Source organism: Rhodnius prolixus, unplaced genomic scaffold, assembly GCF_049639745.1.
Source record: "Rhodnius prolixus isolate KJV_2025 unplaced genomic scaffold, Rpr scaffold_14, whole genome shotgun sequence".
NCBI classification, from domain to species: domain Eukaryota; kingdom Metazoa; phylum Arthropoda; class Insecta; order Hemiptera; family Reduviidae; genus Rhodnius; species Rhodnius prolixus.
In genome coordinates, this window is record NW_027411594.1 from 2209118 (window position 1) to 2232534 (window position 23417).

A 23417-nucleotide genomic window follows, 5' to 3' on the forward strand; every position below is an offset into this window, starting at 1 on the left:
TTTTTTATAGTATGTTAAGAGAAATCATGTTCGAGTTCTTTCTCCAGGGAGGCCCAATAAATCGAAGAAGTTCAGTCAAAACTCTGGAATCTCTTGAAAACCTGCCTATTAAAAGATTTCAATAGTTTTCGATTCTTAATATAGTGACTCCAACAATATGGGAGAAAGGGCGCTCCCCAAGGTTCCATCCTAGGTCCTATCCTGTTTAGCACCTACATAAATCCTCTACCCAAACCTCCTCATGTCAACCTTGCCTGGTACGCTGATGACGTGGCCTTATACAAGTCATCTTGGAGAATGGACACCATCACCAACAGACTTACTCTTGCAATAGACAGACAAAAATTCTGCAGCAAATGGAAAATTGAAATTAACCACGACAAGACAAACGCTATACTCTTCACCAAACGCAGACCCACTCTTAACCGACAAATCAGATGCAATAACACAATCATTCCGTGGTCTACCCACGTTAAATACTTAGGGCTAACTTTAGACAACAAACTGACTTTCACTACGCACGTACCAGGACAAAGTAAACGCAGGCAAACTGGACTACACGACTGCTATTTCCTCTTCTCTCACGTCACTCCAAAATGACTGTGGACCAACAAAACTACTCCTTTACAAAGTAGTCATTAGGCCGATGTTGCTCTACGCCTGCTCCGCCTGGAGCCTGGACTTGTTGTATCAACATCAAGCAGCTTCAGATAACCCAGAACAAAATTTCTCAGACTCGCAACAGACTCTCCACGACGCACTAGAATTGACTCACTCCACGAGACTGCGTCCATTATCCCCCCGGTACACTCCTATACCCAACATCGTCTGCTCAAACTTCTTTCCATCCTAGACTTCCATCCCAATCCACTGGGCCACGACATAGCCTCCTACAGATCCTTCTACAACATACAGGACACAGAAGACTAAAACATATCCTACACTAACTTTCTACACTAGCTGCAGGTTTTTCCTCTCCTTTTTTCCCTGCATTCCAATCCTCCTCACCTAACTTTTCTCTTAGTTAAGAAGGTTGAAATGTTTTTATACATTTACGAGGTGTGTTCAAAAAGTAACGGGAATTTTTAAATTTCGAGGGTTTGGAGAGTCTGATTGTAAAATTTTTTTTTTATTATGTTGGTACACATGCCCCTGAAGTACGATAAAATTTTTAGTAATATTCATTGTTTACTTCTTAAGTGGCAGCCGTTAAGGTTAGACGTGTTTTTCGAGCTTGGCGATTTTTGTTTGTTAAAAAAAATGGATCAAAGAATTTGTATTAAATTTTGCGTAAAAAATGAAATAAAGTGTAATAAAGTGTGTGAAATGTTAATAAAGGCATATGGTGAGTCTGCTATGAGTAAAACAAGGATTTACGAGTGGTATAAGCGTTTCCAAGATGGCCGCGAAAACGTTGAAGATGACGAACGACCTGGACGTCCAAGCACATCAACAACCGATGAAAACGTGAAAAAAGTGAAAGAAATGGTTATGAACGATCGCCGAATCACAATCAGAGAAGTCGCTGATGATGTTGCCATATCAATTGGCTCATGCTATGAAATTTTTTCGGATGTTTTGGGTATGAAACGTGTGGCAGCAAAATTTGTTCCAAAATTGTTGAATTTCGAACAAAAACAGCGGAGAATGGAAGTTGCTCAAGAGTCACTCAATGAAGTCGACAACGATGCGGATCTACTGAAACGTGTTATAATAGGTGACGAAACATGGGTTTACGGATATGATGTCGAAACTAAGGCTCAATCGTCCCAGTGGAGGCATTCTGGATCGCCAAGACCGAAAAAGGCTCGACAAGTGCGGTCGAATGTGAAGGTTATGCTCACTGTGTTCTTCGATTTTAATGGCATAGTGCATCATGAATTCTTGCCACAAGGTCAAACAATCAATAAGGAGTACTACCTACAAGTTCAACGCCGTTTGCGTGAAGCAATCCAAAAAAAACGCCCGGATTTGTGGCAAAACAATTCATGGATTTTGTACCACGATAATGCACCTGCTCACACTTCATTGTTTGTTCGTGAATTTTTGGCCAAAAACAAAACTTTAACGATGCCCCAGCCTCCATATTCGCCAGACATGGCTCCATGTGACTTTTTTCTATTTCCAAACATAAAGAGAACATTAAAAGGCCGTCGTTTTACAAGCATAGATGACATTAAAAGCGAATCGCTGAAAGAGCTGAAAGCTATCACAAAGATCGAGTTTCAGAAGTGTTTCGAGGATTGGAAAAAGCGCTGGCACAAGTGTATTGTATGCGAAGGGGACTACTTTGAAGGCGACAATATTAATGTAGATGAATAAATAAATATTTTTTTCAAAAAACGAAAATTCCCGTTACTTTTTGAACACACCTCGTATACTTCTTTGATTTTATGTATTGTATTACTTATTATAATAAAGAATTATACGAAAGATTCAAAGTTTTTTTCTGTTCAGAAACAAAGAGAGGCAAATTTTCTTATTCAGTTTTTCTTTTTTCATATTTTTTATTCAAGGCATAACTAAGGACATTATCGCCCGCAGCTTTTTCCAGTAAACTGCTGGACAGTATTCTCTCGTTTCAGGCAACACTGTCCATCATCGAACAGCCAGCTGTAAGAAGCTCCTAGAGAAAATCTAAGGGGATTAGTAGCTGGGATCCAAACCCAAATCTAGGCTAACTGCTGACCTAATCTCTTCCCTACTGTCTTTTTCGTAAAAATACTAAATTTAAAAACAAAGTAAGTATATGTAAGTAAGAGTATGGTAATCGGCTATTTTTTTTTTCAAATGTTGCGGACAGGGGCGGAAACACTTATTTTCTAACAAATAAAAATTAGCTTCACATGAGATTCGAACTGGTGATCTCCAATTTACAAAATTCACGCTTTAAAACTTCTCGCTCCCTCTAAATTGCCAAGTTTTATCATTAATTAACTAAATTCTCTGTCGCCCCAATTGATTGTTTAACACTTGAGAAAATTACTGAAATTTCTGAATCAAATTTCTCAAGTTTAGTAAATGATTTTAAGTTTTACTACATAATTGTAGTAAAACTTAAAAGGCGACATTGTTTCTATCTTGTAATCTTGAATGGGTTTATCGCTTTTTGTTATTCAAGAGATATGGTAAAACATTCACTTTGTTAGAATCGTTTCTCACTTTAGTCGTATATACATTAGTTTTTTGGGGGATATATTGTACCCAATTCTGAGCGGGTGCAACGATATACAAAATGTGTATACAACCCCATAACGGTTTTATCAGCAACAATTAAACTTAGTCAGGGTTTCCTCAAAACAATGGACATTATAATATTATATAACGACCCGGAGACGAATTATTTGAATTGGTTCACAAAATAGGTTTGCATATAAAGTAAATGACTTGTTGGGTAATGTTTCAAATGAGTTTCGCTTATTTTACTAATAGACTACTAGATAGGGTTTCTCAGTACACAAGTTTGGCCTGACCAAGATGGCTGGTCTCGGCGGCGGTAGTGGGTCTAACTAAATGGGCATGGGTCCATTCTTATTGAACCTAAGACTGGGAAACTAAAACGGTAATTGTTCGTTTAGAAAGTCCAGTTATTTAAGATGGTCGCCTTCTTCAGGAAGTGGCGCTCTAATTTACGTGGTAGGACCAAGTGTGGGTGCCACTTACACTTAGGACATAGTCAAAACTTATTTATGTAGCTAACTTTGCTTGTTAACCAGAGCTTAGGAACTGGAATGCAAAAAGACTTAGTCCATCTTAACTGGCTCTCAACTCACAAATATTTAGTGCCTCACAATTAGGCCTTTCTCTAACTTTCTCACAGTTCGGCTTATTTTGGATGTAAGTAGGGATGGACTTATTACCCTCTCACTTCGTACTTCTTGGTTGGCTGAATATAAAGTACAGAAGGAAGTATTCATGCTCTTCAGGAAACAACACCCACAATATTTATTCTATATGTTCAGCTGTTAGGTTCAGTTAGATCTTGGAAACACCAGAGCAGCCAACATTCAATTCTATATTTCAGCATTCAGAACAGTTACTTGCCTAAATTCAATTCTCTTTATTCTGGAACTCTTAACTTCTAATTTCAATCAATAAAACTGCAATAGCAACATTTAAAACATAATTGTATAGTTATTTAATGCAACTGTTCAAAGGTAACGCCAATTAATGTTTAGTCGTATCAATTACCACTTAAGTTTAATTTATTACTTAATTAATAACTTCGTAATTATTTGGAATTTTTAAGTTTATAATATTAGTCAAAGTTTTATCGGTTTTGAAAAGAGAGTGTATCCTGTTGAATTCCTTTTATGTAATGGCCCTTTTTCGTAGCCCTTAAGGGATGTCCCAGGATAAAATAAATGTTTTTTTTTTCTCACTCCTTCTCTGCGAAGAGGAATAATTCGCACGCTTCACATTTTGTTAGGGGTAACCCATAGGACTGTTACAAAAATTAAGCGCACAAAATATGGATGAAATGCGAAAATAGTGTCCTACTATTTCTCTAGCGTTCTTCAAGATCCACTTTGTGGACGGAGGTGGATTCGAAAGAAATACTTGAATTTCTCATTTAGTATGAAACAATGAAATATTTTACTTTAATGTCTAAAAAATTCGTTCTCGCAACTTTTTCTGAAATTATGTGACTCCTTGATTCAGTAATTATTGAAAAAATGCAGTTGAAAATTTTAACAGAAATCAGCGAGAATGAATTTTTTAGACATTGAAGTAAAAATTTCATTGTTATAAGAAACGTTTTGAGGGCTCTGGGTTAAACAAATTTATAGGAAATTTAATGCTCTTTCGTTTGGAAAAAGCAGATTTGTTGTAGGATAAAGGATAGAAAAGTTACGGTCGTTTTATGGCGAAAAACGCGAATATCGACGGAAAAGTTAAAAATGCAAATATCTTGGACACTATTGAGAATCGGGCCAAAGTGAAGAGAATATTTTTTGTTGCATTTGAGCTGTAGAATCGCCTCCCGAAGTTTCGACTACTCCTCCGCATACACCTTTTAGATGTTCATATTAAAAAGGAAAACACTAAGATGGTTAAGTCATTGAAGAGGATAGAATAGAGTAGGCATCCGAGTAAAACTTTGTATGGGAACCCAGCAAGATTAGGCGCTCTCGGTTTGAGGTGGTTGGACGATTTAGAGGTACGGGCTGGTGTAAGAAGATATCGTATCAAGGCCGAAGATCGTCAAAAGTAGGAACAACTGATTGCGGAGCTCTAGGTACTACTATAAGAACTGGACATATACAGAATAAATCTAATAATCTAATTGTTGTTCATTCTTTTTGGTGACTATAGGAGAAACTTTATAGTTTCAATAGGAGAAAAAAATAATTGCCATTTCAGTCGAGTAAAATTTATGGACAGTCCATGAACAGACAAGACAGAAGACACTGAAATGTAAAAGTATTTCTTTCTAAACTAGCCCTGAAGATGACCTAGTCCCTAGGTCGAAAGCTCGGCAAAATAAATTTTACTCGACTGAAATGGCAATTATGTTTTCATCCCATTGAAACTAATAATCTAATAAATTCTAATCTAATAATTCGATAAAACAAAATAACGTTTGCCATTTGCTTTTAAAGAGCTTATGCAAACAATTACAGAAAATTTCTCCTTCAATTTGAATCGAACTATTTAATGCAGGCATGTTTCTAAATTGTACCAAATTTCCTGCATCATGCATTATGCATAAATACAGTATATTATTACTATTAATTAATAATTTTCGAGTGGTTTTTCATTAATTTATTTATAAGTTGCTTTTGCTAAGCATTATTTACTTTGCACTATGTACACACAAGGGGTGATAGTGTGACTACTAAACTGGAATATATAAATTTAATTAGAAATTAAGTAAACAGTTTTGGACAAAACTACAAGTTAAGAGTAAATTCTGGTTTTCCCTAAAAACAGCTTAGCACAACATGTACAAACATGCCTGGAGGTAGGACATGCGGTTAGTAAAACTGTAAGATGTGTTAGTAAGATCTTAGGTGAGATTCTGCGTGTAAAAGGTATAGTCAAACCAGGTTATCCCACTTTTCTTGGTTTGTCTGTCTGTGTGCTTGTGCGCATGTTACGTTTAAGTCTGTAGTTGTCCTTCGCCTTAGCATTTCCCTTGTGTTGATCTCCTGGAATGCTATAAATCCTTCTTATCCTCAAATACCTACCCGAGAAATACTACCCACAGCAACTTCTTCCACTGACGGCCATATATCTTATATAAATTTCAAGACAATCATTGAAAATTTAGGACAAGGTAATAATTTATACATAACCCTAACAGCTGTTAGTTTCTTCTTTTAAACAATACTTATTATATTAAAAAAAAATATATTTAAAAAAATTGTTATTGCACTGCCTTGAATATTTTAAGGAAGTGGATCATTTTGTTAGTATGCAGTTTTCCTAGCTGCTCTATTTGCGTGCTACATAGTGTAACGAAGTTGACCTGGGGCAGAGAAGAAAGGCCCAGATTGTTCTGGAAGTTGAGTGACCAAAGTCTATAACGGTCCACCACTGTGTAAAAGCCAAGGGAACGGCCCCAGTAGGATTGGGGGGTAAGACAGTCGCAGGTGGGAGTGAGTAGTGACATTTGGAGGCAGGGAGTTGGAGTGAGACACAGTTAGAGAGAGAGAGGAAGTCGGAGTTCGGCAGAGTTAGCCAGTTGGGCAGGAGTTAGTCAGTGAGTGAAGTTATTCAGTAGAGTTAGCCATTTAGGAGGTTAGTCCCTCCCCACTAACTAGTGAGTAGAGCTTTGTTTAGTGCAGCTGCGACTAGTGCAATTCAGTGCAGTGCGGACCAGTAGTCAGTCGTGGAACAGTTTTTGTGGTGTATTTACGTAGTGAGTAAGTAACAGTAAACTGTTGTGACTGTTGTAAAGGGCAGGAGTTAGTCAGTGAGTGAAGTTATTCAGTAGAGTTAGCCATTTAGGAGGTTAGTCCCTCCCCACTAACTAGTGAGTAGAGCTTTGTTTAGTGCAGCTGCGACTAGTGCAATTCGGTGCAGTGCGGACCAGTAGTCAGTCGTGGAACAGTTTTTGTGGTGTATTTACGTAGTGAGTAAGTAACAGTAAACTGTTGTGACTGTTGTAAATGGTAAATGTAATGAATAGCGTTAGTTTCTAGTAAATGTTAATGTGTTAATAAATCAGGTTATTACTTACAAATTTAGCGAGTATTATTATTTATCGAACCCACACTATTATTTAATAGAATAGAATAAATATTTATTATAATAAATAAATACAATACATAAAATAAATAAATAAGTATAAATGTATAAAAAAACATTTCAACTTTCTTAGCTAAGTAAATAAGAGAAAAGTTAGGTGAGGAGGATTGGAATGCAGGGAAAAAAGCAGAGGAAAAACCTGCAGCTAGTGTAGAGAGTTAGAGTAGGATATGTTTTAGTCTTCTGTGTCTGTATGTTGTAGAAGGATCTGTAGTGGCATAGTGGATTGGGATGGCCGACTAGGATGGAAAGGATTTTTAACAGACGATTTTGGATATAGGAGTGTACCGGGGGGGGGGGATAATAGATGCAGTCTCGTGGAGTGAGTCAATTCTAGTACGTTGTGGAGAGACTGTTGCTAGTATGAGAAATTTGTTCTGGGTTATCTGAAGTTTCTTGATGTTGCTACTACAAGTCCAGGCTCCAGGCGGAGCAGGCGTAGAGCAACATCGGCACACTATTATTTAATAACTAGTGGCAGCCATTAGTTTTAAGTAAAGTAATTGAGGGTAAAAAACTCTACAATATGGATTCAAGTTTAGATCTGATAAGGATATATGAATTTCCAGGCTATAGACTCCTTGACATCCCTGCAATGTCGCAATCATAAACACAGATTAAAACCGTATATTTTTTAAATGCTGCAGCGTAGTATCTCCTAAAGTAGAAAGGGGAATAAAAAAGAAACTATGGAGAACTGGAAAGCGAGAAAATAAAAAGCTGAGAAAGCAAAGGAACACGTGCAAAAGAAAGAAAAGAGAAGGATATAATCAGATGGTAATCATGACCAGCGGAAGGGAATTCCCCGATGAATGCACGTCCTACTTAGATAGGAATATCTGGGAACCACTGGTATTGTGTAAACTGTATCTATACCAGTTCTGCTTCTAGGTGTTCGACTTTAATATTACTGTCTCACTAGTGCAAACGATCTGCTGCCGCTCTTTCTCATTGGTACACTCTGTTCAGTATGTGTGTTGAGTAGTAGATACGTGACAGAGAGAGAGAAGTGGCTCGTGTGAATGTTCCGTGTTACTACGGGGCGGAGTTAGTTTAGCCCAAGCTAACACACAGTGCCATCGGCACCTAGTTGTTCTTCTCCCTAACCACCAGCTAATCTGCATATACACAGATTAAACTAAGGCTTGTTCTTACGTGATCTCATATTCACACATACAAACCTACACGTGAACAAACAAAAATATATACCATTTCCTTCCCCCCACCCCCCTCCTCAGCATTCCTAAACTCCTCCCACTATCTAAACTGTACACGTAATTCTCTCGACAACGTTGTTTCTCTTTCACATCTGTTCAAATAGTGCTCTCTGGTTTGTACACCTGCCAACTGTAATTGTACTATCTCCTGCGTCCACGAGATGTATTCTGACGCGTTCTTTTTTTCTTTTTCTCACCCCAAACCCCCCGCCATTTTCAAAACTCGTTCATCACAGTCCTGACAACCTATTTTCTAGTACACATTCCAATGAAATTGAAAATTTTCAGTTTTTTTCCCACCTCCTTCTGTCGTTGTTTTAACCATTCTTTTTTTTTGCCGCTCCCAAACAAACTTAGTTAGGTAAAAGTGAGCTAAAAGGAGTAGCTCTCAAACCAAAGTCTAAAATATATATATATATTTTTTTTATTTAAGGTACGTCAGGGGCTCAACCAAACCCTCTAACTCCAAACGCCTGCAGACACTACAGTCTAAAATCCTAAGGAAAATCCTTCTTTTTTCTTTTTTAATTTATTTTGTAATTTACAATCTGTATAAACATATACGATAAGTAAATAGGAGGTGAATGAGATGAACTGATGCGGGAAGAGCAGGAGGAGAGAAGCTACCCAGCGGTAGCACTCTCTATATGAGAGAGGAGAATGTGAAGAGGAGAATATGAGGAGGAGAGAGTAGAGTATTAGTTCTTCAGACCTCAAGGAAGTCGCGGGCCACTGGTGATTCAGTCGTCGAGGAGTATTGTTAGGGATGTCAGAGGAGGCGAGAGATTGTAGTAGAGGATTTGAGCAAGTAGAGTGAGCAGTATGGAATTTTTTATATTTAGTCTTAGCGAGTTGGTCTGTGAAAGAAATGTTGGGGTCGGTGTGAAGGGTGAGGTTAGTCACCGTAGAAAGGAGCGTCAGCTGTCTGTCGGAGGAGTTTTGACTGAAATGTCCTGTACAGTCCGTATGTTTGTAGGTTTGGCTGAACCCCACAGCTCTAGTCCGTAAGTCCACATAGGTTTGAGGATAGTATTGTATAGTAATCGTTTGAGTTCAATGGAGCGTCGTCCAAGTAGTCTGTAGAGCAGTTTTACTTGGGCTCTACATAGACTTGGGCTCTACAAAGACTACTTGGGCTTTACATAGACAAAAGACTCACATGGAACCCACACACTAGACTTAAAAGACAAGCAATGACGAAACGGAAAATACTATACTACATTTCTAACCTCACCATACACATCTGACCTTCACATCCCTTTTGTCACCGATCTAATAAAGTCTTGCTATTTCACAGCCTCCTAGCTCTCTCCATTCTAATCCTCTTGTCTAACAACTCTCCTCTCCTCACCTTCTAAACAATCCTCCTCGTCCTTTGAAGCGGAAGTGGCCTAGAGATCTATTGCTGTGATTAAATAATTGTGAAAGAGTTAATCACCAGTGGGTGATTGCTCTAACCATGACATTTACAAGTGAACTGAACCAGTAAGATCAAATTTACTTGATGCAACATTTGTTGCAGTTGTAAATATATAAATAAAATGAAAATAAAGAAAAAGGTACGTCAACATCTGAGACCGTCGGCTCTGCTGGCCTCCGGACAGTGTTTTCTCGTTACATAGTCTATCACCGGGCAGTCTAGGTGTTAAGAGCTTTTAAGAAGAGAAAAACTAAAGCCGAGCAGCTGATTTTGAAATCAGAATATCCGCTAATTGTTAAGTGGTAATCCAGTTCAGCTAAACACTGAACTAATCCCTTCCGTTATTAAGTCAAGTAACTGTGTGTAATTTGTCTTTTTTGGAGATTTTTTTTGGCAAATGCGCACATGACCGAATACACGTACTTCCGGCAAAAAACAAAATTTCTAAAATTTAGAGTGTTTAGAGTGTTCTTAATAATTTTCACGCCTTCAAGTAAAGTCCCACTGATAACTTTGTAAAGGGGAATAAAGAGTATGGATATCAGAATTAGTCTGTAGTACAGAATAGCTCCTGAAGGATCTTCAATATAGCCTTAGTAATAATAACGATGGGTCTCCATCATCTCTTAGTTCATAATATCCAACTGAGGTCTAACTGTTACAGTTTCCAAAACACGTACTCTACTGGAGTGATTACGGTTTAGTTCCTTCAAGCTATCCACCATGATATAAGTGTTGGGAGTGGAAGGAAGTATTAGTTATATCTTAAAGTTATAGCATTAGTAATATCGTAGCCTCGATGGAACATTAAATATAGTTAGTAATGCGTAGTACAAGAAAATTGTTATAGTTTGGACAATCCTGACTAAGATTGTGTGTCTAGGTTAGTTAACTGTATGCACACTGAGGCTTAATTAATGTAAAATTATTGCGGTAGATAATATTGCATATTTGCGTGGTTTAAACTTACCATATAACCTTAATGAATGTGTGTAAGTTAATGCAATTATGTGATATCGAAAATGGAAAATACACGCGCAGAATTAATCTCGAGAATTATGTAGGTTAGGACTCTAATTCTCGCGATTTTAAATACTTAGTTTCACTCTTATGATTTATTTAGTTGTATCGCACTTCCTCCGAACTACTATGATCTATTTCTCCTGTCAATGTCGTCCATTATTTTGGGCTGTATTTAGACAAAAGATTGTCTTGGAACCAGAAAACACGGCTTAAAGGATCTGAAGTTAATAGGCACTGCATAAAAGACTACGAGACCAATGATCTAACCTTTCACTGCATAACCACATGATATAACATGATATACACTTCTTCTCTTAAACCCACCTGAACCGTGGGTTTCAAAGAAACGCTTCAATCTTCAAAGAATTTAATCTCTTCAATCGGAAATTCTCCGCACTCCATTATCGGCTCCATTTTATGTTTCAAATCTAACCATTCACACAGAGTTGGAAGTCCTGGTAGCTCAAACTAGCTCTAAAAACTTTCATCAGAACTTGTCCATCATTTATCATCTCATCACCCACCAGATCATCCTCCTATGCAATTAAAACGCCAGTGAACTAGCGATTTTCTCTCTCTCTTCTAAAGTGAGTTCTTAATCCTAGAGATGACTTAGATTAGATTAGATTAGACTAGGGCGGCCCTTAAGGCCTACGCCACTGTGACCCCTTTGGATCTATTGTGGCTCCCCTCACTCTAAAGCTCACCCTCCAGACCTGTCCTTTTAATCAGACTCTTAATGCTGGAGATCGACTCCTGGGTAAAGCTCACGGGCCTTGGTTTTCACCTCCCCGAGGAGTAACATCCTTAGCCATAAGTGCCCCTCACCCTGACACAACACGTGCAGTGCCGTTTCTCCTCTTCCTCCTAACAGAACCTACAGAGGCTATCATCTGCCAGGCCCATGCGATGCATGTGTTTTCTGAGGCCTGCAGTGGCCAGTTTAGAGATGACTTAGGTAACAACCTCTGGGATAACTTCTCCCCTCAGTCCGTGCAGCTGGTGTAACTTTCAAAATAAATACACACTATCTAGGATCTTTGGTAGCCTCATCAGCAGCTCTGGATGGTGTTCGCCAAGTTACATAGCTCAACATTTAAAGCGTCCAAGAGCAAGTCTTGAGAATAACCAGAATATTTATATCTAAATGGACCAGAGAACCCGGTACTAGGTTCGATTCCCGGTTTTCATGTCCTGGATTTTATTTAATGGTTAGTATGAGAAATTTACAGTAAAGTATGTTTGCTAGTCGCCTCCGTCCACGACATCTAACTGGTAGTTGGTCGTAAAGCTCGCCTGAAAAATTAGGCGATTACTTTACTTTACTCTTTACCATCACTTTTTTGGACCAAAAAGCCCTAAGAATAAGTCCGATATAATGGAAACAATCGATAAAGAAAACAAAGTAATGATGGTATTTTTTTTCTCGTTTTAATTACAAATTACCATTTAAAATGCAATCTGAACGTGTTTATATTATTATGAAATTACGGAAACACGTGGCAACCTCCAACCCCATCTTTCGCAACCACAATTTTCCAGCGCTCTTTTCCTGCAATATATATATGTTAGCTTTTATAATCTCCTTTACTCTGGTTCTCAGCCAGGCCAGTGGATACGACAGCAAACCACCACCCAAACTACCCCCAGTCGACCATTCCACCTTTACAAAACCTGGAGGGCAATTAAACCAACTTTTACATCCAGTTGGATAAGGGGAAATTTTCTAATTGGACTTTAGTTAATTGTTACTACTGTACAATAATTTTCATTGGGTCACACACAGCTTATTGGACTTTCACCCCTCCTCCACTCGTACCCTCTCTCTCTGGACACACCCCCTACTCGGATTAGTTAAGTATTGGCCGTATTTTGCTAAAAGTAACCAACGGGTTTGGAATTCATCGCTGGTTTAAAACTGAAGCCATAGAGATTTGGGTCTAAATAAAGGTGGAAAACGCGGCCACCTCTAACCAGTTAGTATTCTCTCCCTCAATTTCCATAATCGAACGGAAACCCCATTTTATAGGTATCCTTTTTCCCGCAATACTATTATAGATTGCTGAATTGCAAATAAAAAAGAAAGAAGAGTTTTTCCAGGATAATATCCATTGATAAAAAAAAAAATTGAGGGAAACCAAAACAAAACAAAATTGCTACTCTAAGCAGGATTTTCCGCATTTATCGAAGTTTATTTTTCATTAAATTAAAAAAGAAAATATTGTGTACATCAAAATAGTAATAATAATAAAATCGTAATAATAAAATTATTATTTTTGAATTATATTCCTAATAATGCCCTTAATAAAAATTAAATTATACGAGGTGTGTTCAAAAAGTAACGGGAATTTTCGTTTTTTGAAAAAAATATTTATTTATTCATCTACATTAATATTGTCGCCTTCAAAGTAGTCCCCTTCGCATACAATACACTTGTGCCAGCGCTTTTTCCAATCCTCGAAACACTTCTGAAACTCGATCTTTGTGATAGCTTTCAGCTCTTTCAGCGATTCGCTTTTAATGTCATCTATGCTTGTAAAACGACGGCCTTTTAATGTTCTCTTTATGTTTGGAAATAGAAAAAAGTCACATGGAGCCATGTCTGGCGAATATGGAGGCTGGGGCATCGTTAAAGTTTTGTTTTTGGCCAAAAATTCACGAACAAGCAATGAAGTATGAGCAGGTGCATTATCGTGGTGCAAAATCCATGAATTGTTTTGCCACAAATCCGGGCGTTTTTTTCGGATTGCTTCACGCAAACGGCGTTGAACTTGTAGGTAGTACTCCTTATTGATTGTTTGACCTTGTGGCAAGAATTCATGATGCACTATGCCATTAAAATCGAAGAACACAGTGAGCATAACCTTCACATTCGATCGCACTTGTCGAGCCTTTTTCGGTCTTGGCGATCCAGAATGCCTCCACTGGGACGATTGAGCCTTAATTTCGACATCATATCCGTAAACCCATGTTTCGTCACCTGTTATAACACGTTTCAGTAGATCCGCATCGTTGTCGACTTCATTGAGTGACTCTTGAGCAACTTCCATTCTCCGCTGTTTTTGTTCGAAATTCAACAATTTTGGAACAAATTTTGCTGCCACACGTTTCATACCCAAACATCCGAAAAAATTTCATGGCATGAGCCAATTGATATGGCAACATCATCAGCGACTTCTCTGATTGTGATTCGGCGATCGTTCATAACCATTTCTTTCACTTTTTTCACGTTTTCATCGGTTGTTGATGTGCTTGGACGTCCAGGTCGTTCGTCATCTTCAACGTTTTCGCGGCCATCTTGGAAACGCTTATACCACTCGTAAATCCTTGTTTTACTCATAGCAGACTCACCATATGCCTTTATTAACATTTCACACACTTTATTTCATTTTTTACGCAAAATTTAATACAAATTCTTTGATCCATTTTTTTTAACAAACAAAAATCGCCAAGCTCGAAAAACACGTCTAACCTTAACGGCTGCCACTTAAGAAGTAAACAATGAATATTACTGAAAATTTTATCGTACTTCAGGGGCATGTGTACCAACATAATAAAAAAAAAAAATTTACAATCAGACTCTCCAAACCCGCGAAATTTAAAAATTCCCGTTACTTTTTGAACACACCTCGTATGTTGGCTATAAAAAAAAAAACTAGTGTAAAACTCATGCGACTTCCTTTTACTGTTTGCTGACTTCCTGTATTATACTATTTTATTCAAACATGGAATTCGAAACACACATGACAGCCTAAGAGCACTTTTAGAAGGAAATCCTTCTAAAAGTCTCAAAGATCCAAAGGTTTCATAGCGCAACCACTTGATTGCAACGCAATCGAACAACAGGTGAATAAGCCTCACCTTGTACAGATGCTTTCTGAACCATGCCCCGTGAATAGGCCTGTGATCAGAGTTATCCGATTTCTGCCTAAGCACAGAGTCTCTTTGGGTTCTTTGTTTACACAGCCAAGGCATCATCCAATCTTCAATCTCTGATAGCCTCACGGACTGCACCCTTGGTGAACCCCAGGACAGGTTCAAGGGCCAATGAAAGGAGTGTTAGCTCCGTTCATGGCAAGTTGATCCGCTGTTTCATTCCCCTTAATCCCCACATGACCCGGCACCCATTCCAGCCGAACTTTATTGTACCGAGCCAGTTGTTCCAGTGCCTTCTTAGATTCCCAAGCCAGGGAAGAGCCAGTTCTGAAAGAAGTAAAGGGCTTTCAGTGCAACTTGGCTTTGTTTATTTAGTTTGCAACTGTAATAGATGCAACAAGCAAAAGGGGTGAGGGTAAGGAAATGGCGCAAATACACGCGCACGCACATATATGCACTTACATACTCGAGTGGAGTGAACGACGACCATCCCAGTGATGGAAGCCAGTTAGTTCGCCATGTTGGCAAGCTTACACAGCAACCATCCTAGGAGGTCGGTGTTGTGTTGAGATGGTCGCGTGGCCACCGCCGCTTTAGTCTGCGTTGAGGATTAGAAGGAAGTGTTGTGGTAGACATGTTGTGCATCAGAGGGTTGTAGTGACTGTGTAGATTTGAATGGTTGATTTTGTGTAGCGAGATTGGGCTATTTCAGAAACGAGAGGAATATTTAGATCAGAGTGTATTGTATGATTGGAGACGTAGAAGGGAGCGTTAACTATTGTTCTTAGAATTTTTGATAGTAAGGTTTGAAGTCTGTTGATGTTAGATTTTTTGGCGCTTCCGTAGAGCTGTATTCCGTACGTCCATATTGGGGCAAGTAGAGCGGTATATAGTGTTCGCTTGTTCGTCAGGGTCAATTTTGATCGTTGAAAAGACTACTCGACAAATGTTGTTAACAAGGAGAAAAACTAGAACTAATTTTCTAATTTTAATATTAATTTTCAGGCAACTATTAAACTTGTCTATTCAGATGTTCTCTAAATAACAGCCTCGATGAAAAACCGAGGGATAAAACGCAAGATTGCACTTCTTTAATTTGATCAATAATTAAGTCAGCCGTGCACTGTTAAGACACAATTAAAATATATACTATAAATAATAATGAAAGGAAAAACAAATTATACCCTTCTTTTTTCTTTTATAATTTTTTGTTGGGTTATAAGGGAAATAATTTTCTTTCACCATGATAAGTGAAAATTTAGTTGGCAACTAGAAGACAGACTAATTTTCAATTGTTTATGCAAATATAGCTTCAGTTAGCGTGACTAGGGTTTGTTTTCAAATGTCGTGACCAGCGTATTTTCCAAGAAAGTTGACAGAAAAATTATTTAATTATCCTTTTCATTTCACATCATCCGCCTTTTCCTTTTTTTCCCGTAGTTATTATTATCTTTTTTTTTTATTTATTTCGTTCAAAAAAAGTTCCATTTTTTTTTAAAATTTTACTCTCTTACTCTACATAAGAAAATTATTACAATTGTTTAAGTTTTCGTTTTGAGTTTTCTCCTCGAAAAATGTAAATTTTGAGTATCCCAGGATAAGAAAAGAGTTTTTCTTTTAATTCAAAGTGAATGCAGATCTTCAAGTGTGTTTGCACAAGTTAGTATGTTTCATTCAAAAAACGAAAATCACAGATAGTAAAAATTTGGACATGTTTAGACATGCCTACACTAGACTACGAACACGAAATAAGGTTTTGGTCAAAATTGATCCACCAGAAGTACTATTAAAGGATACTTGATTTTTTTGGGCATTTCTGGGAGAGAGGAGGTGGTTACGCTTACCTCTAAAGTATTTTAGTTTTGACAGAAAAAACGTTGAGAAAGTATCATTTAGTGAATTGTACGGAATTAGTATCAATGAAATATTCATGAGAATGGAATATCGATTATTCCATCATTTTGAGTTTAACAATAAATAAATAATAAATAAATAAAAACCCTTGGTACTTCTCTGGTACAGACTTATTACATTTCCTTGAAATACTCATCATGGAAATTGACGTTAAAACAGAATTTCTGGTCATTTCACTTTTCATTTTATCTTTTATTCAATATCGAATAATTTTCTTGCATTTCAGGTTGGCTGGCTGAAAGCAGAAGATCAGACCATACTTAGCCTGCACACCAGGGTGGTTACCCACAATGCTCGAGTATCTGTGACACACGACAATCAGAGAACTTGGCGTCTTCACATTAGACAGCTAAAAGAGTCGGACAGAGGATGCTATATGTGTCAGATCAATACTAATGTCATGAAGAAACAGATTGGCTGTGTCGATGTTCATGGTAAGTAATCTACGGATTGTTTGTTGTCTGTATTGAAAAGCCATTTAAACAGGGAAAATTGAAAGACATTTTCCAGCTTAAAATGTGCATCAAACTGTCAGACGTTGAAATTTCTCATTTCAATAATTTTTATAAATCACTCCAATATGTCCGTCTGTAATACATTTTATTAGATAAATTGTCAATGCATCTAGAACCTCTATCAGGTTAAAATAAAAAATGAAAAAGACAGCGCTGATCCCAAAATCATCCACTAGAATGTGTTTTGTTGAAGCACGATTAGGACAAAACCTGGAGGATATTCTGGAACGAAAAGTAGTCCTACTAACAAACTTGCTAACTGAAGGCAAAGACATCATGAAGGTATGCATAAGCAGGAAGGCAAAGTATGTCACGAACAGCCATGGACTCTGTCCACTACAGCTCAACTAAATCCTACTGTTCTTTCTTAATGATTTGACAATATAATGAAGCCAATTAACATTCAGCTTCTAAGCTGGAAAAAAACATAAGGAACAATCAGGCGCTATGGTAGCCGAGCGGTTTGTGGCGAGACCTGCAAAGCTAATATGTATTGTGGTGCTGGGTTCAATTCCCGGTCTAGGCCTTGGGTTTTATTTACTGTTTAATATGAGAAATTTACACAGTAAAGTGTGTTTGCTAATCGTCTCCGTATATGACACCTAACTTAGTAGTTGGATGTAAAGCCTGCCTGAAAAAATAGGCAATTACTTTACTTTAAGAAACAGTCGGGTGAACATCGAACCGAAGTTTTTTTCCATTTTAGTTAATAGAATTAACCTTTATAGTTTCCATCATGAAACTAAACTGTTGTTTCAAAATGGTTTAAAGATGGAAACCACTAAGATTAAGACATAGACGAAGTAAGAAGATAAATCAAGATGGTCGGGAGAAATTTGGAGAGAAATAGAAGGAAGAGATGCTGCTAGTGATGGTGGTAGGTGCTGCAAGGTTATTTGGTGGTGGAGGGTAGATGCCCAGCTGAAGGCGGCAAAGAGAACAGAATGTGTTTACAAAAGGAAATGCCTGAGTCTCCGCGCGCATTGTGGTGGCCAGCCTTGCCCGACCAGAGACCTAGAAACTTGGTAGTATACTGCTTGCACAAGAGATAACGTCTTGTTGTCTATATTCCAGTGAAAAGGGATGAGACGCTGCCAGAGGGGACAGAGAGAGAAGCGGCGAGCTTTACAACGGATATTCTCTCTTTATCTGTGTCTCGAAGCAGCATCTTTGTTAGGGCTTTTGTATAAACAGGGTTTGTTAGTAGGATGAGAAGGTTAAGGGTTGGAAATTCCTTGTAGGCGGCAATAAGGAGGCCTAGGAAAAGGAGAGGATGAACAGCCGGGAGTAGGAAAAGGGTAAATTACACTGACCTAGCAACTATTGTTAGAAATTTCTCACATTCAAAATGAAAGATACAGCTTTCTCCTCAAAACATTTAGCCTTAGACAAAGTGTAACAGATTTACTGTGATAACCATTTTGCACCAGTCTGTTATTACAGTAACCATCCATTCTCTTCTATGGGCTCAACTAGCCCAGTTTCACAACAAAGATCATGAGCAAGTCAGAGAATTATGGGAGAAAGTGAGAGAGAAGGAAAATTCGCTCGATCAACATCACCGCCAGAATGGAAAACTTGTGACCATTTCCTTCCCAACAGCACTTTAACTTCCTGTAGATCATTTTTTTCCCCCTATCAAATGCACGCTCTAGTCTTTATCATGTTCATTTTTAATAATAATAAGTTTAAAGTTTTCATGAAATCTATCTCTCCTTTCCTTTCTATTATCTCGCTTAAGAAGAAAAATGTCGCGATCAGTTTGGCGTTTTCCGCGGAATTATATATTTTGAACTCTAAAAAGTTTATTTTCAATGCATCAAATCTATGATTAGCATTAAGCAGAATTCAAATTTGGTAATTCGTTAAAATGACACCAAGGAGTTATGAATGATAATAACTATAGTATCATAAATTAAGTAAATACATCTAGTTAACACAGTTAATATAAATATTGATAGAAATTGATTCCGAATGGGTTTGGCAGGAACATGAGATCCAAATATAATATTCAAGAATATCAATCAATCAAATCAAGTATATTTATTTTAGGGCGAAAATAATTGAATAAATACAGTCCATTAAAACGTTTGTAATTCCTTTCTAGAAGCTTCTTACAGCTCACTATCCGAGTGATGGATAGTTCTGTATACAGGGTGAACCAGTAAGTATTGTCCATAGGCCTACTCTGGGTAGTACACCTAAAGTGGAGTTCAATGACGTATTGGCCAACTTCATATTTTCCTCCGTTCTTGAGTGACGTCACTTAAAAATTTTTTTTCTAAAATCATTACTTTTTTCCAATAAAAATGTTATTACTCAGAAAGTTTTAGTCCGAATTTGATTCTGATGACACGGTTAGAAGGACAGATAAATTTTCTAAAAATTGATACCATTTCGAAGCATAACTTATTCTCCAAACAGCCTCAATCTTCCTCCTGGATACTGAGAAGAATAAAAGTAATCGAAATTTTTGAAGAAAACTCATTAGGCCCTTACGTGATCATTATCAGACCTAGGTGCTGGCACTTTTTATAAAAGTTTCCTTGTCTAATGTGGGCTTTCAAACGGTATATCATTTTCCAGGATTCCTTTTATTTTTCGTACGAGAAATTACGTTTGTAATTTGTTTTTACGCCTTAAATAATAAAAATCATGGACAATACTCAGTATCTAATGTGCCAGTTCAAAATTTATGTCTCTCACCAAATGAACTAAATTATTTTATATTTTAATAGAACATGCTACAAAATTAATATAGCAGAATCATGTCCGTTTTATAATTCTAGTAAATTAGAAATAGACTTCCGCTTCTTAATTTTACACGAATTTATAGAACAATGTTTTGACGTAAATACGTCTTTAAATTTGCTATCATATGGAGGCAAACCAAAAAACTTAATGATAACAAAATCGGGGGCTACAGTTTGGCACTATAGTTTCGAATCTATCGTCTACATCCAAAATTAAACTAGACCATTGGATAGCTAAAGGATCAAAGAATTCATTACGATAAGCGAGGATGGTGACGCATAGCGTGCGGTGGAGGGGGAAGCGCTACCATTTTGAGATCATTTTGCTGCGTATCGAGTTTTGCAATTAGTATAACTTTTGACTCGGAGAAACTACGATGTTCATTTAAGTTTTAATCGTCAGCTGTCGTCACAATCTATCGATTGTATATAAAACATTAGTGTAAAATAGTGACAGTGATTATAATAAGGTGTTAGAATAAAAAAATATTATCAAAAATATATAATGTCGGCCTATACGCGTCGAAACGCCAAATCCAAATACAGAGACCGAATACGGTTGGGAAGGGCTTCTCAAGAACAATCGAATGGTAATAATAAAACACCATATGACCGAGTCAAGCTGTGCCGGGAACATAAAAGAATGAATGCGGCCGAGCGGATCAATGACGGTGTCAGTACATTTGCAGCTAGGGCGGTTGAAATTATGCAAGTGGATGATAAAATCGCTTCTACATCGACAACGGACTGTATGGGCATAGATTGTGTTCGATCGTCGATTATGAAGACACATTGGGCAGCAGCTAGTGCACGTTTCACTAAGACGTTTGTCAACAATCCATTCGGACATAAGTGTGATGTGAGTGATCGTCTATGGTATCTGCGCTCATTGAAGCTAACAAAAGAAAAACACCGCTGCTTAATAATATATTATTATTATATTATAAAAAATATAACCCGTTACGTAAATGTATTCACGTACAACACACGGCCGTGTCCATGACACAGCCACTGGTTTTTTTTTAGCTAATATAGTCGCTGAGCTTTTCCCTACATGGTAAATCTTTTGTGCGAATCTTGGTCTGCCAACTCGTACTCGAGATCCAAGAGTATAGCGGCGATTTCCCGCCCAATGGGTCGGAGATCTGAAAATTGGTGCTGAAAAAATTCTTCTCCCGGCGTTTCCACTTACACTGATCGCCGGTCCAAGATGAAGGAGGATGTAGTTCCTCTATTACATGCTTGTAATCCGCAGTCATTAGTAAATGTTTTTAGATACTAACGGTTATAAGTCGATCGTCTACCTACAATTGGAGCCGCCTGGATCGCTACATGACTAAAACTGTCATCAAAGAATTGAGACCAAACACACATGATTCTATTCTATGGACTTATTCTCTAGGTACAGCCGCCAGAGTGAGAGACTGGAGTCAAAGTTAGAGAGATCATTTAGTGCAGTAGGCCAAAGGCGATCCGAGATCTCTTCAAACGTAACCCTGCAGCCATCCCAGCCTATAAACTTAATCTCTATAATTTAGTCCTTGTGTAACGGAAATGAGAAGAGAATCTGGACTTTAAGAGCGGCACTTACTTCCGTTATTATTTAGTTAATAATTGGAAAAAAAGAAGTAGAATTAATTTATTACACCAATATCATTAAATACGAGTATGAACATAGTTTTAATTATGAGCAAATTTAATTACAATATTAAAACATAAAATATTTGTATATTAAACATAAATTTCTCTTATTAGAATTTATAATTTATTTTAGTGTTTCCAATTATAATATTATAAATACTTCGTACTATATAATTATAAATTTTATACATCAAAGTAATTTATTGTAATAATTATTATAGCATAACCGTCAGAAGGAGAAAGAGAGCGCTATGTGAGAAAGAGAAGAAAAATTATTTTTTTAAAAATGGTGGCAAGATTTCAGGTTTAAGTATGTACTTAAGTACAAACTTGAAGTAAGTAGACTTTGTTGAAGAGAGGGGGTACGGTTGACCGCAGTACTCCTCCCTCACTTCGTCTGGTTCCTTTTTATCCCCTACTGGGTTTATTCGCGTCTCTAAAAAGAAAAAATAAAATTGAAAAAGAAAACTTTCTTTTGAAAGAAAACTACTTCTGTCACGATTTTCTTCCTAAAAGAGCAATTTCTTGACAACTTAGCATTTTGCTGGGAAAATTCGGGTTGTGGCGTTTTCTGGGGGTAGCTCTAGCACGCTGCCTCAGTGTAGTCTGACACGGAAACATAAGTAAAGTAAAAATCTCTACCTTTAACTGTATTATCTCTAACGATGGATCAACTTCTGAAACCGGCTAGGGATGCGGATCTATAGCGGATATAATCAGCGTATTAGGCGCCACGGTAGCCGAGCGGGTTAAGAGGCGAGACCTGTAAAGCTAATATGCATTGTGGTACTGGGTTCGATTCCCCGGTCATGGCTTTGGATTTTATTTAATGGTTAAATGAGAAATAGTTAAGTACATGGTGGGGCAAAAGGTATGAACCGGTTTTAAAGGGATGTAAAACAAAAACAATTCAACTTACAGAAATTACTTTTATATTGTTTAATTCAGTACAGAATCTAGTTTTTTACATTAAGTTTGAAAGATGATATCACGTAGGCCGTCAGTTCTTCCAGCTCAGGTTCAAAAACCTCTTCCAACATTGTCACATAGCGCTCAGCGGTGACAGTGACGGTTTGAGCATTTGTGATTTTTTTCTTTGGGGGGTACATAAAGAAAAAAGTTTTTAAACATCGTCCACATACCCAGGAAGAACATAAGGCCAGAATCAGAAAGGAAGTTACGGCAATACCCATCGAAATGTGCAGAAGAGCGGTTGAAAACTTCTGAATTCGCCTTCAAGAGTGCATCGCGGCTGACGGCCGCCACCTACGTGATATCATCTTTCAAACTTAATGTAAAAAACTAGATTCTGTACTGAATTAAACAATATAAACATAATTTCTGTAAGTTGAATTGTTTTTGTTTTACATCCCTTTAAAACCGGTTCATACATTTGCCCCACCCTGTATGTTTGCTAGTCGCCTCCGTTCACGACACCTAGTAAATGGTAGTTGGACGGTTAAGCCCCACCTGGAAAAATAGGTGATTACTTTACTTTAATCAGCGTATTACCTAACCTCATTTTCAGCAGTTGAGTTATGCACTTGCAGCCCTGACCAAGACACCTAATGTAGTACCGCCAGAAAATAAAGGTTTTACTATCAGTTACCCAGGAAGTGATGTACGCTTATCATCAATATGAAGATTCTTGCGGAAATTTAGCTGGACAAGAAGGAAAGGATGTTGATGTAACTCGGTCCCTATTACAGATTTTCCACGAATAGCGGCATCTTTCATCAGCTGGAGATTTTCATTATGTTTTCATCATCATCAACAGCTTTTCTTCAAGAGGCAAGAGAAACTC

At 37.6% G+C, this 23417-nt stretch overlaps 1 protein-coding gene across 2 annotated transcripts in view; it reads left to right on the top strand.

The window, feature by feature from the left end:
* The window catches only part of LOC141451641 (neurotrimin-like), a 324652-nt gene that overhangs the window by 206982 nt on the left and 94253 nt on the right, over positions 1-23417 (top strand). For both annotated transcript variants that reach the window (XM_074123100.1, XM_074123101.1), the window contains exon 3: positions 16931-17138. In XM_074123100.1, coding sequence (XP_073979201.1) covers positions 16931-17138 — 208 coding nt within the window. The remainder of the gene's footprint in view (positions 1-16930; positions 17139-23417) is intronic.